Consider the following 14973-nt stretch of genomic DNA (forward strand, 5'->3'; position numbering starts at 1 on the left):
TCACTGCATTTTTTAGAAACTACTTATTTACTTTCTATTAAACATCCTGCTTCATTATTCACCACTTTCACAGCTGGGTGTGTTAGTGATTACACCCCACATCTCACCCCTCAAACATAACAGGTTTTTGTTACATCAAGTAAAACAAAAGTAGCATATAATTCAATCTGCTTGCTGTTCTCTGTCAGAGCATTCAATATATACAGAAAGATTCTATATGGTAGTGAGGTAAGAAACAAAGGTTTAAGTTTACCCTGAAGTCATCTTAGTTCTTCTCTGCCTGCTTGGGCAAAGTTACTATATTTATTCTTCTTCTAGAATAAGCACATTTTTGCCCTTTTCAGCAAAGACACTTATGTTTTAACAGTTACTGCTCTTTTCTGCCTTACATTTGCCAGAAGCTATAGTTGGTCATGTCAGTGTTTATGAAAAAATAATGTACACAAACTTTATTCTTATCATCTGTTTACGCTTCATGGGATTGTCATAAAATCTTACATGAAATAAAGGACTTAAAATAAAAATGACATAGCTAAATGTTATTTTTACCTACTAGTAATCAGAATAATGGCTAACACTCCAAATTGTTTGAGGCAGTTTCTTAAAGCAAACATCAATGCTACTGCTTCCTACTTCAGTACTGTGCAGATAACTGCACTGGCTTTTCCTTTCACTTTCTTATGAAATATGAGATAATATGAACTCACCCATTTGCTTTATTTTTATTCTAATAATGTGTATTACTGACTGCACTTAGCGAAGGAGGAACTTTCATATCCATTCATTCAATGAGTTGGCTAATTAACAACAGTACCAATAGGTACGTACACCATACCCCAAAAAAATTTCTACATGTTCTACAGTAATCCTCCTCATTGTCCATTTATCCCTTTTATTACTTCTAAATATACCATGGACTCCATCTACTGCTCACTGGGTGATTTTAGTTTTCCTATCTTTCCTTCCTTAAATTGGCAAAACTGAGTCCTATCCCCCTCTGTCCACAGAAGGAAGACTCCAGTGACGCACAACTCAGCACAGCAGAAAAGTTTTGCTTTGAACAGAAGACAGAATGGCTCTACTTGCTTTTATCAAAATGTTCAGTAACCTATTAACAAACAAAAAACAACAGTATGCTTCAATGTAGGTCAGTAATGTAGAATTGTCACTAGCTGTTGGGAGCCTTGACAGCATGAACATCAGTGGAGTTTTAGAGTAGAGCAATGCTCAAAACCACCACAGCACCAGGTTAAATACAATGTATCTTCCAGAAAGAAAAGAAATAACACTCACTCAATAAAGTAGACTTCCCCTTTTTCTGTATAAGCCATTTCCCAGTTATCAGGCAGTGGGCCCAAGTCATCATTCTCTTCAGGCTTTGTCTGTTTTGTTACATCCATATCCTCCTTTGCATCTTCAGGCTGAGTATATCCTGGTGCAGGGCATGGTTGGATAGAAGATACTTCACCTGAGACACCTGTGCTCTTGTCTTCATGTTCACTTGATTCTACAAGAGAAAAACAATTACAGTATTTGGATATTTAAATTAATGATGGATGACATACTGTGTGCAAGTGTACAACAAACATTCTATGAACTGGAAGTCTTTAAAAAAAAAGAGAAAAATATTGTTGGATTTACACAACAGTCCCTCTGATGATACATTTTAACTGGAACACAATAAAAGAAAGTAAAGCAATAAAACCAGACTGAAACAAGAAACTAATAAAGAGCTAAGAAATGAGGCAAAGAGTTCTGGCTTGTTTTGTCCCTGGAGTCCTTCCTTCAGCAGTTAACACTGAGCAAAAGGCAGCCTCATATCCAGCAGAGCTACTGTCTTGTGTCTCATAACTTTTCAAAATACACATCCATAAAGCAAATACCCTGTTTTGCAGCAGAAAATAGATCCTTTTCAATTAAAAAAGTAAACACATAAGTAAAGAAAACAATAGGAAATTCATGAATTCATAGCTATATCTAAGCCATATATAAAGTGGTTGTGATTTCAATCCCAATATAATCTATGGGAGGTTTAATTTTCCACGATGCCAAATGACTCCTATACCCAATATAACTCTGTGTCATCATGACCCAGAACACACTGAGGAAGAAGCCTTCCTTTCCTAACCTTTTTTCTGTGCTTGGTTTTTTACTGTTTACTGATATGATTCTATTTTCCTGACTACTGCTAGCTCCAAGAAAGGATGTTTGAGAGAACCTGTCCTATTAAAGAGATTCCTTCATCCTTGGGGATGAATGCACTTTACTGACTGGTCTACTAGGCATGTGTTTGTATCATTTGGTCTATCCACCTAGTATTTCCTCTAGAAGTGGGACAGGAACCTGTTGCCTCAACAGACAAGAGAAGTTCTCATCCTTGGACCCTGGATCCTTGTTTTCTGCTGCACTTAAGTGAAGCTTGATCACATGGAAGCAGAAAGAATCCTGTATTTGACCAAATGAACTACAACTAAAATAAGTTCACAATTTGAATGTATTGACTGAATCTCCACTGACTGTGATGGGATTCAGTTGGTTGAAATGACCCTACATATTGGATGAGTGGGCTGGCTGACAAGTGACCACAGAGGCACACTCTCACTTCACCTCCTCAGCAAGACAAAGGGAAGAAAATACAATGAAAAAGCTCTAGGGTCAAGGTAAAGGAGATGAACAATGCTCACCATTTGCTCACTATCACAGAATTGTGATATGTTTTACTAAATAGTAAATTAAATTGTTAAGCATGAACACTGAAAAATAAATAAATAAATACAGGCATTTAACATTAAAATAGAGCAAGCAGCTTAGAAAATGGGATACAGCCAGGGACATGAAAACTAACAAGAAAACTTTCTGTACGTACATTAATCATATGAAGACTAAAAGCAGATTCATTCCACTATGTGGGAAGGAAAGCTAATAATATATGACAAATATAAAACCACAAGGCAGTTAGTGCTCATTTTCCCTCAGTCACTACTGCAAAAAGATTACCTATGATTAAATGACTAACATAATTAACGTCAGCAGTAGGGCTAAAGAACTCAGATTAGAATGGGCAGAGAACAGGTCAGGTATAATTTAGATGAAGCACGCAATTGCAAATGGCAGAGCCTGATGAAATGAAATCTAGGCTACTCCATGAACCAAGGAATCAGACTCATGCCTAGTAGCCAACACACTTCTTCAGATTCTAAAGAGATAAGAAACTTCAGATGGACAGAAAGCCTTGGTTTCAACAAAGTACCTACAATTTAGGTTTTTAGATAGCTTTATGTTCTTAATTTCTGAGCACCTAATCTCCCTCCGAAACAATTCACTCAATTAGGTCATTTTGTAAAAAAAGGAGAAGCAAGACTAATGAAACTGTAACTTCATGTTTATCTACTTTTAATTCCTAGAAGGACACTGGGACTAGCAGTCAAACCACCTACACATAAGGTCTTCTAAAGTGGTAAATAATTGTTTAGGTTTATCACAAAGGAACTGTGCCAACCTTTTTTTTTTTTTTTTGACAGAGTGTCAAGTGTTGCACCTCACAGAGAAATGGTAGACATGGCTTCATGTCTACCATTTCTAAAAAAAAAAATAAAATCATTATCTAAAAAAAAAAAAAAAGACTTGACACTTACATATACTTCCATTTAGAGAACTGTGGAATATTAGATCATGTCTAAATCAGGGTTGTCTATAGCTCTACAGCCATATGTAGCTCATGCTGCTAAATGCTTGTATTTGAACTACTCGTTACTAGTATTTTATGCTGTTGGGAAATGTCAATCTTTTAGTAGGAATAAATGAATTAGCAAGAGACACAAACGCTAGTTTTGCTTATCTGAATCACAAAACAGAGCAGTGGGATCACAGGGGAAATGCAGCCACCTCTGGCTTATCTGCCACTCACAAATTTCCCTTTCTTTGGCTTTCCAGTTTCTGCTGCAAAATGCCACAATCAGCTGTAAAAATGAAGATGGAGTGCAATTATCTAGAAAGAGATTCCTAGCAAAAATGCAGTGGAGGTATAGGGATCCGTGAGAGATATCTAAGCATTATGATTAGTCAATAATACTATCCCAAAAGAAAATCAAGCATCATAATGGACAGGGTGATATGCAATATAGATCCTTCATCTTAAGCTACAGTAGGTATTCAGCAGAAGCACAGAGCCCATTTTCAAGAATTTAATGTCAAGGAAGATGTGGAACAGTTCAGAGGAAAGCAACAAAAATGATCAGAAGTATGGAAAGATAGAGAAATGTATTTTTTTATCTTGAAGCAAAAAACTGGTGGACATGGAAGGTAGTTTGGTATTGTGGAGGATATATGGTCTCTACATCCACTGAGAAAAGGATGATACATCATCTCTATAAAGTAAAAGTGAATCTGTTTTAAGCATCATTCAGAGGACTGTGAGTTGTTTTCAACACAAGTCTTGACCACATTTCTACTGTGGAAATACTCCTGTTCAGATTAAACTGAAGTCAATATATTAAGTCAGATAGCACATATGACCACAGAAGAACAAATAAACTTGGTGCATGGGTGCCCATTGGTCAAACAGATATGGTGACATTGCTGATTCCTAGGATTTTAGCATGATATGTATATGTGTTCTTCCTCAGGGTCTTATTTCCTACAGGTCAGATGCACTCAGATTCTTAGCTTTTGATAGCTACATTAACAAGCTGACAAAAAAAAAAAGTGAAAATTAAACCTTGAGGACTACAAGAAATATTTTCAGCCTGCTTCAGAGACTGCTATCAAAACATAGTGGAAAAAGAGGAACTTGATGCTTATTTAACAATTAAAAATATAATTATGTTAAAGCCAATCTCATGACTTTAATATGATTTTAATTTTATTGAATCATTATTTTTAATAGTTTGTTTTAGTAATAAAGAAAAAAGCATCTTGTGAATAAAACCCTAGCAATTAAGGAAGAATTGCCTAATGCCATTTAATAACATCTAGTTTTACACAATGCACGTTCTAGTTGTTGATTATCTGTAATGCAGCACTACAGTGGTATATCTTTTTCTATATGTACCTATCCTTCATATATTCCAGAAAAGATACATATTCACCTTGCTGTTATCCTTTGTTGTTTTTTTGTTTTTACTTTCGCCTGTTGATATATATTCTTACATAACATTTTATTTGATTAAGAAACAGGAGTTCTGGTTAAAAATTGGTAGTGCCTTAAATGTACAAATAAAGCTTGAATTACTACAGTAATATGCTATGAGCACAAATATATATCATCAGATAACATCTGATACAAATACAAATCCTAACGTGTCCAGAAATATTTTTGTCACTGAAAAAATACAACTGACTTTTCATCAAGTGAAATGCCTACTGTCTCTCTACAAAACAGATTACACGGCCAAGTTTTGTAAAAGAATTTAGCACAGTATCTCAGTGAGTGTTCGTTAAGGTGGCAGAATAGGCACCGCCAATGCAGCAGCAAGGTATTCCATGTGTAGAATACAAGAAACATTGGGGAAAATATCACAGAATCATAGAATTGTAGAATGGTTTGGGTCGGAAGGGACTTTTAACTTCATATAACTAAATACTCTAAATTCATCTCTGCAGTACTTCAAATATCAGCGGCTAAGATTTTTACTGGATGACACAACATATCCTCTATACAGCTCTTACACAGTATTTTGGCCATTTGTTGAACCTGAAGGTGCACAAGTCCATAGGATGTGATTAGGTGAATCTGAGGGTCCCAAGGGTAATGGTAGATGAAATTGCTAAGCCACTATCCATCATACTTGAGAAATCATGATAATCTGGAGACTGCCACTGACTGGAAAAAGGGAAACATAACTCCCATTTTTAAAAAGGTTAAAAAAATAAAGACCTGGGAAACCAGTGCCCAGTCAGTCTCACTTCTGTGGCCAGCAAGATCATGGAGCAGATCCTCCTGGAAGTTATGCTAAGACACAAGGACAACAAAGATGCAATTGCTGACAGCCAACTTGGCTTCACTAGGGGCAAATCATGCCTGACAAACTTAAGAGTTATGTTAGTAGGCAGTGGAAGAGCAATTTAAGTCATCTGCCTGGACCCATACAAAGCAATGTCCTGCATGGCATTGTTCTGTACAAAGCACTGTCCTGCAAGGCATTCTTGCTTCTAAATTGGAGTACATGGAGCTGCTCTCCATCATATTTGAAAAATCACAGCTGTCAGGTGAAATGCCCAGTACCTGGAAAAAGGGAAACATTACTCCAATTTTTAAGAAAGGGAGAAAGGATGACCTAGGGCACAACAGGCTGGTGAGCCTCACCTCTGTGCCTGGGAAGATCACAGAGCAGATCCTCCTGGTTACCATGTTAAGGCATATACGAGACCAAGAGGTGATCTTAGACAGTCAGCATGGCTTCAGCAAGGGCAGATCTTTCCTGACCAATCTGGTCGCCTCCTATGATGGAGTGATGGCATTGGTGGACAGGGGAAAGGTGTCAGATGTCATTTACCTGGACTTCTGCAAAGCCTTTGACATGGTCCCTCACCACATCCTTCTCTTTAAATTAGAGGTATGGATTTGAAAGGGTGACTGTTTGATGGATTAAGAAGTGGTTGGTTGGTTGCAGCCTAAGGGTAGTGATCAACTACTCTATGTCTGGGTGGAGGCCAGTCACTAGTGGTGTCCCCCAGGGGTTGGTCCTGGGAATGGTGCATCTTCAACACAGACAATGGAATTGAGTGCACCCTCAAAAAGTCTGCGGATGACACCAAGCTGAGTGGTGCAGTTGATACACTGGAGTGAAAGGAAGCCATCCAGAGGGACCTGGGCAGTATGGAGAAGTGAAATGGTGTGAACTTAATGAGATTCAACAAGGCCAAATGCAAGGGAGAGGGAGGTGATTGTCCCCATGAGGGGACAATGTGTGAGGCCCCATGTGGAGTACTGCGTCCATGCCTGGGGCCCCCAGCACAAGAAAGATGCAGAGCTCTTGGAACGGGTCCAGAGGAGGGCCACAACGATGAATAGAGGGCTGGAGCACCTGTCCTACGAGGAAAGGTTGAGGTAACTAGGCCTGTTTAGACTGGAGAAGAGTAGGCTCCAGGGAGACCTCATTGTGGCCTTCCAGTACTTGAAGGGAGCACATAAACAGGAGAGGGAATGACTGCTTACATGAGTTGATAGTGAAAGGACAGGGGGGAATGTTCTAAAACTAAGACAGGGGAGATTTAGGTTAGATGTTAGGAGGAAGTTTTCCACTCAAAGGGTCACAATACACTGGAACAGGTTACCCAGAGAGGTTCTGGATGCCCTATCCCTGGAGGCATTCAAGGCAAGGCTGGATGTGGCTATGAGCAGCCTGGTCTAGTGGCTGGTGAGGCTGCCCACGGCAGGGGATTTAAACTAGATGATCTTTGAGGTCATTCTGTGATTCTGTGATTCTATGAAAAGTCCAAGGGAACTCTGGCCTGTAAAACAAGGTATTAATGAAAAATGAATTCCCACTAATAAAGCTCAACAGATACACAGTTTATGTCAACAAACACTGAAAAGTGGTCTGAAAAATCAGACCCAAAGCATAAAGATTTTTGATACCACAGATGTTGCCTATTAGCCTGATAAAAACAGGTTTATTTCCTTTGGATTCCGCTTATATCTGCTACTGGTTCTGCCTTGCAGTCCTAGGAATCAGAGCAGCCCTTTGCTTTGCCAGCACTCTGATAATTTTGGCAATTAGTAAGATGTAAAGTTGTTGAGCATTTGTAAAAAAGTGTCCACATCTCAGATGTCCCAATAGCCTTATATTTAATAAAAAATAGTGATAAAATCAACAAAAATAAAACGGCACAAAAATTAACGCATTCTAATTTCCCTCATTGTTCAAAGGTACGAACAACAAATGCACGTACATTCTTGAGGCAGCTAAGGATCTGACAGTTGACAGAGAAAATGACTGCAGTAAGAGTCTGTGGGAGCTACACACCTCAACAAAAGCAACGCAGCATGTATGTACAGAGCTGCTTTGCTACAATCCCCAAAGTCCTCAATCAGCATGACTGAACAACAAAACCCTGCTTATGAAACCATGAGCACCAACACAAGCACTGCTTGTTCTGCTGGCCACACCTACTGGAATCACTTTGTGGGGGGCAAGGAGGGGGAGGAAAGGGGTTGTACTCCAGTGCTCATGTGTTTCAATTTTTAACACAGCACATGCCAGTGGTTGTGTCTTGGGTGCTGCCTAGTCATTGTTTTGTTCACATAGAATTTGCCTGGGAGATGCCAGTCATTGGTGGACAGTGCAAGGAGACAAGCAGGTAAACATCTCCCCATGATCCATCTGGAGCTGAAACATGCTGCCCCAGGAACTGCTTCTCAGCAATGGTCAGTTATGTGGCACATTTCAAATAACTGCAAAGAATGAGCTTCCTGATGATTTCCACAATACCCATCACATACCAAATCCTGCCTTTGCCTCTGTCACTGTGATAGTATATTGGCAACAGAGCCAGTGCTGATGTTTTATGTAAGGATTTCTGGGCTTCACCCATTTCTATGTAGCTGTATAGGAAAGGCACTAAGTTCCAGGGCATCGTCAGCAGATGCAGTGCTGTGTGGAAGGGATGAACAGCATATGACAGCAGTGCCAGGCTGTCATGCTAAAGCCCTCTGGTGTGAAGAATGAGACCCACTCCCAGCACACCAATACCTGTCAGCCCATAGGACACGGAGACGGATTTGGCACCGGGGATTTGCCTTTCCATGTAACATTAGTCATCTACTACAGAAAAGCAAGTGACAAATACATTTGTAGGGAAAGGATAACCAATTCAATATAGTTTCTAATGCAGAAAAAGAAGAAATGAGTGCACAGAATCTGCAGTATGAAAATCCTTTTTGCAGTGCTTAGAAGATTAGGTAGTGATTTTATTGTTTCAGATACCTATATGTTTATAGAACTCCTTATCTTCTTCCATGTGTGACTGCCATTCCAGACTCTACTTCAATCATTTATTCCTGAATTTCTAAGTTAACAACAAAGAATGTAGAGTTATGTATTTCTCAGAGATATAAATGTCTGAATTCTAATTTCCTACTTGAAGAAAAAGTAATTTCTTACATGTTATTTTAGAATCAAAAGGATAAAGTACTTTGAAATGATGACTCGCTGCAGTACTGAGGGGGAAGCTGACTGAGAAAAGCCTGGACTTCTCTCACTCAGGGTACTAGTCCACATATACAGCTCCTTTTTTGCCAAAGGGTAAAACAACAGCTGCCTTTTAGGATTAGACATCTGAAACCACTACCAGCTTTACTCAGGATCTGAAAACACTGCTGGAAAGGGTCCTTGATAGTGCTGCCAGCTAAGTTTCATCAGCACAGTCACAAATTTTTTAATGTGATGACTTAGTAGGCTTTACTCTTACAGAGTATTGCAAAGATTTAATTACAATTTATAAAAGTTCACTTTATAACAATCTGGTCACCTCTGCAGTGAATAACACCTTTTCAGAGCTAGGAGACCTGAAACACAGAGACAGGATTCATTTGACCAGATTATAGTTCTCTAGACTCCCTCTATGATCAATAAGGAGAAAAAGGCACTTGTGTTTGACTTCCTAACATACAAATCTAAAACAAATCACCAGAAGGGCAATCAGAAAGGAGATATTTTTCTCTTCAGACAATAGAGTGGTTTCAGGGTTATTAGCTTACAGGCAGACCTGACTGCAGCTGAGATGAGTCTCCAGAATGAAGGTGAGGTGTTTTGTTTGACAGGGATCCTATCACTCAGAATTCCCAGCTTCCAGTCATGCAAGACCATGAGCACGCACATTCTCATTGCAGAAGATAACTGGGGACTTCGTGAACAACGGAAATGCATTGCGAAGTAAGAAGGAAGAACAAACCTGGTGTTACTGTCACATCATTTCCATTGACCACAGGTCTTTCTTCCTCTTCTTCCTCGGGTGGTTCAATACCTGTCTTCTCCATATTGCTCACAGACTTATTCCTCTTACGTTTGCCTTCAGCCCCAGGAGTGGCACCTGGAAGGATCTGATCTGTTACATTTACCAACAGTGGAGCTGGTTCTGCTGGAGGCTTCGGAGTGCCGTAATAGTTGTCTGGAAGGAAAAGAGAAAGAATAACACATGTATTAGCAGAAGTAAACCTGCTGCTTCTTCTCCTGGTTTAGATTAATGGCATTTACTGCTGTAGGATCTAGTTCATCAGATAATACGAGTTCAAAAAGTTTTCCACAAAGTTTAAAACTTAATTTTCATGAAATAGTGACTTTTTTATGCCAATGCTAGTGAGAAAATCATGCTCACAAATATAACCATACTGAAACTCCTTTAAACTTTAAACATTAACATTCCTCTCACCCAAATACCTGAGAAATAGGAAGCATGTTAGAACTGTTTTCTCGTTTCAAACTACTAGTTAAGATAAATTAACATTTGTGCCATAATACAAGAGTTTCTGAAGCATCAAAAGGACCATAAACATATTGATTACTCACCAAATTACATCATTTTCATACCTCCTAAAATTATCTTACCTGCTTGGAAAGCAAATAATTGTTCAATGATACAAAGATTTGCAGTTTTCAGTAATGCCTGCACTATCTCATTTTTCATATTTGTCAAATTTTTGCTACTCATGAGCAAACCTTCCTGTAATAGTTAATACTAATACATTTTCAGAAGAAAGATGAAACTTTATGCTTTAGGGCTTAAAATTATCAGAGTACTAAGAAATTCTGAGAAGATTTAAGGTGGGGGACAGATTACTTTCTATTTGTCTCATGAAATTTCTGGCAATTTCTGAATCATCTACTTTCTGTAAGAAGGATTACTAGATTGGATGGACCAAAGAGTGATTTTATCTGTCTTTATCAGTGTGTTTGCATTTTTAGCACATCTGGTCTCAAAAATCATTTCTTATACATAGCTCAAATTAATCTGTATAGTTAAAAATAAAATATTAACATAATTAAATAAAAGAATGTTGAAACTATTAGTGAATCCTTTGTAGAAGAGAATATAAAGAGTAATATATGTTCTTTTTTTCTGGTATTCTGAAAGTTGCCTTGAAGGACAGTGCACAAATCAGTAGATTTTCTGCATTTAATATGGAAAACTAAATATACTATCTAGCTCTGAGACACTTCTCCAAAGGAAAATGCACCTACCTAAGGAAGGTGATGAAGGTATTTCTAGACCACAATTTAGAACTTCAATCAAATAATGCAACTTGCAGTAATAATTTCAACTACATTAGGAGTGTAAAACAGATGCAGAAATGTGTTAATCTGTGCAGTAAAGCATCATAAGAGGTACTTTGCAGGCAGAATAAATATTATTTCTGGCATTCTTGTATGTTCCCACTGAATTAGAATGTTCAGCCACATGACCACTTCAATACAGGTAAGTAATTGAGCAGTCTTATAAGTACAGAATACTTTGTGAATTTTCACAGTGGTTTAGCAAAATATTAATAACAGATGTTTCTGTAATTGTAATCGCTACAAGAACTTACTGTGCTAAATGGCCTTCATACTCACTTTGGGCTTAGGGCTGGTGTAATGAAAAACTGACTTGTTCAAGATTTTCTTGTGGTTTTATGAGATGGCAGCAGGTTTAGTATGGAGCCCAGATGTCAGCAAGGAGTGAGCTGTGCCTTTGCATGGCTAGCTGTTGCTTTTCCTCCCACACTAGTTTCTTTTACTAAGGAAGCTAAAGAAGGGAAGACTTTGGGGCTAAAAGGGGAAAGGAAATATACACTGACCCACCTGCAAAACCATATCTCCAAAAAATGCCAAAATCAGACCAGGTCACTGTCAAACTTCTAAGCTCTGATGGTCCAATTACTGTCCTGTTCAGGTTATTTTGAGAATAGCTGAAAACTGACGGTCTTCAAAGCACAGCTAAGTTGAAAATCTAGTTTTGTACTTGTGTAAGAACAATACTATCCCTATTGGTGAGAAGCATGTCTATAACGGTACATATTTTGAAAAAAACAAATTTTTCAAATCTAAAAAATTCCTCCATGACCTAAACCATTTCACCAGTCTGAAAGTGAAAGTGCTGTCATAAGCTTTAAAAAAATTGTCCACCTTTTTCATAAATATCATCTCAGAAATCTAAAAGTTACAGGTCTGATGTGATGCAAACTGAAATTAAAAGTGTGGTACCTTGGCTTTTATCCTCTTGTTCGTAGTTTTGCCTTTGTCAAATAAAAGCTGCTGCAGTAGTAATTAAAACTAATGCTAATATTCAGAATACTAGATAAGAGGATTAAGAATAAAAGACATTTTAAATGAAGGGCATGCTCATTCTATTTTTGGGTATTAAACACTTCTTCATTTTGACTGACTGACTGTACACATCACTGGGAGACAGACAAAAGTCACGACAAAAAAATGTCCACAAATATGATATATTGAGGAATCACAGAACCGTAGAAGTTTGAAGGGACCTCTGCAGATCATCTAGTCCAGGCTCCCTGCTTAAGCAGGTTCCCAAAAAAGTAGCTTACACAGGAAAACTTCCAGGTGGTTTTGGGCAGCCTATTCCAATGCTCTGTCACTCCCACAGCAAAGGAGTTTGTCCTGATGTTTGTATGGAACTTCCTATGTTCCAGATTGTGTCCACTGTTCTGTAGCTGGGTACCACTGAAGAGCCTTGACTCCTGAACATTAGATATTTATAAGCAGTGATCCTTTCTCAGCCTTCTCCAGGCTGAACAGTCCCAGAAACATTGGACATTTAAGATAAGAATCCAAAGTAGATTCCATTCTTTCAGTTTCAAACTGAAAATGTAATTTCCAACTTCTGCTCTCTGTCATAACACTGTATATTCTATGGTCAACACCATTGATTTAAAAGTGAGTTTTGCACTATCATCTCTATCTATCTATCTATCTATCTATCTATCTATCTATCTATCTATCTATCTATCTATCTATCCATCTATCTATCTATCTAAATACCTATCTATCTATCTATCTATCTATCCATCTATCTATCTATCTAAATACCTACCTATCTATCTGTCTATCATCTATCTATCTATCTATCTATCTATCTATCTATCTATCTATCTATCTATCTATCTATCTTAATTCAGATGCATTCATAAGCAGCACCAATAAAGATACTGGACCACGTATCTTGACATAATCAGTGTATCTTGAAAATGGTTAAAAAACCACATGGTTCCAAAGGTAAATAGATATCGGACAGGTAAATACAAAGGTAAATAGATATGAGGACAAGGCATTTCAATGAAAGAGCAATGCTCTATTAAAGAAAAATTAGAATCAGTATCACTTGTAACCTGTATCAGAAAAGTTCCTCTGGGTCTTGAAATTCCTTGGCTAAGGCTTCAGGCTTAGCACAAGGGCTTGCTGTGGACTTCCCAACCTCAGGCTAGTAAAGACAAAGGATTTCCCTCATTCAGCCTCAGCAAATGTTGTATCTGGGCATAATGCAGAGACTAAATTTTTAAACAACATAACTTCTGCTGCAATGATGTCTGGAAACTCTGTGATAAAATAAATTCTTTTATCTTGCCTGAGACCAATTCAAAATGATACTGTTGAAATACTGATAATAAGGCACTGCAATTTAGCCTCCTTTATGTACAAAAAGCACACCAAAGAAATTATTTCAATTGCGTTTAATTTTAAAAAGAAAACGAATTAATAAAAAAAAATAAAGCTTACTGAAAGAGAACACAGACGTTATGCTTATTGGTAGTCAAAGAAACATACATGTAGGAGCTTTGGAAAAAGGAATGGAGCACAAAAGAGAAAACACCTTTCCAACACTACATAAAACCCCATAGTACCCTCCCTTTTGAATGCTGCCTGCTGTTCCTGTCCTTGCCTCTCAAAAATTACATGGGGGAACTAAAGAAGGGCAATTAAAGCTTGGAACTGCTTAAATTGATTTGGAGCTTGCAGCTTGGAAAAGAGACAATGAAAGGGGATATGGCAGATACGTATAAAATCAGGAGAAACCTGGGAAAGTGCCTAGAAAACAAATGAATGGATGCCTGGCTTCTCACTGCATGAGAACGAGAGGATGCCCAATGAAATTAACAGATTTAAAATGAGCAAATGAAATGTGGTTTTTTTTGTGTGTGTTTTTTTTTTTTCATTGTATAAGAAAATAGTGGCATTCACTACCAGATGCAGCCAGTATCACAGAAACAGTCAAAAAGCAACAATACAAAGACAAAGAATTGTGAAAGTCTATTAAATGTAAAGGTATAAACTCAGAATCAAGTGTTCCATACAATAGAGATTGCTGGAATGGAGATGTATCTCTGCATGCCTTCCCTGTTTGAATATTTCTGGCTTTAACATTTACTAAGGGGCTGTAGGAGAGGCAGGTGCAGTGTACAGTTCCCTTCAGTTTGGCTCAGCACTGCTGCCCTCTTCCTCAGGTGTATTCTGGCTGCACTTAGAAAATGTGTGCAAGCTCCCTGCCTTCCCAGCACAAAGTCAGGAGGTCAGCTGAAGCCAGCAGCACTAAAGCTAAGCTCTTTGCATGAGACCTGGCTAAAAGCCTTCCATGCAGACAGGCAGTGCAGAGCGAGTATTTAATTGCAGAAATGCCACCACTGCTTAATCTATCTTGCTGCTGTGCCTGCTTGTCTCAGTTCTCCTATTTCCAAGTGCAGCAGAACACTGGAAATGGTCTAACCTAACCTGCCTGACTTTGCTGTTGAAATGGGTTGGAAGCCACAGTTACAGCTCACAAGCGTTCCCTGACACTCCTAAGCTGTATGAAAAGGTCTCCCTGATTCTGCAAAAAGTCAGATAAAATTAGTGGGGAGGTTAGCCCTGGTGGCAGAGATCAGATCAGGAAATCAAGAGGGGCACAAAAGGCAGGAAATGAAGAGGCTAACACAGATATATTTTTTCTCAACCTGAGCTCATCTGTGTCAGGAAGTAGTAAAACTTTTATCGATAAAGT

General features: G+C 38.3%; 1 protein-coding gene across 6 annotated transcripts in view; it reads right to left on the minus strand.

Annotated features, from left to right (window-relative positions):
• Positions 1-14973, minus strand: part of MAGI2 (membrane associated guanylate kinase, WW and PDZ domain containing 2) — a 718224-nt gene that overhangs the window by 244375 nt on the left and 458876 nt on the right. For all 6 annotated transcript variants that reach the window (XM_065743669.1, XM_065743670.1, XM_065743668.1 and 3 more), the window contains 2 exons: positions 9895-10110; positions 1294-1507 (listed from right to left, as the gene is read on the minus strand). In XM_065743669.1, coding sequence (XP_065599741.1) covers positions 1294-1507; positions 9895-10110 — 430 coding nt within the window. The remainder of the gene's footprint in view (positions 1-1293; positions 1508-9894; positions 10111-14973) is intronic.

This window comes from Cyrtonyx montezumae, unplaced genomic scaffold (assembly GCF_038088225.1).
Source record: "Cyrtonyx montezumae isolate F1298 unplaced genomic scaffold, pur_monq_1.0 scaffold_3, whole genome shotgun sequence".
NCBI lineage: Eukaryota > Metazoa > Chordata > Aves > Galliformes > Odontophoridae > Cyrtonyx > Cyrtonyx montezumae.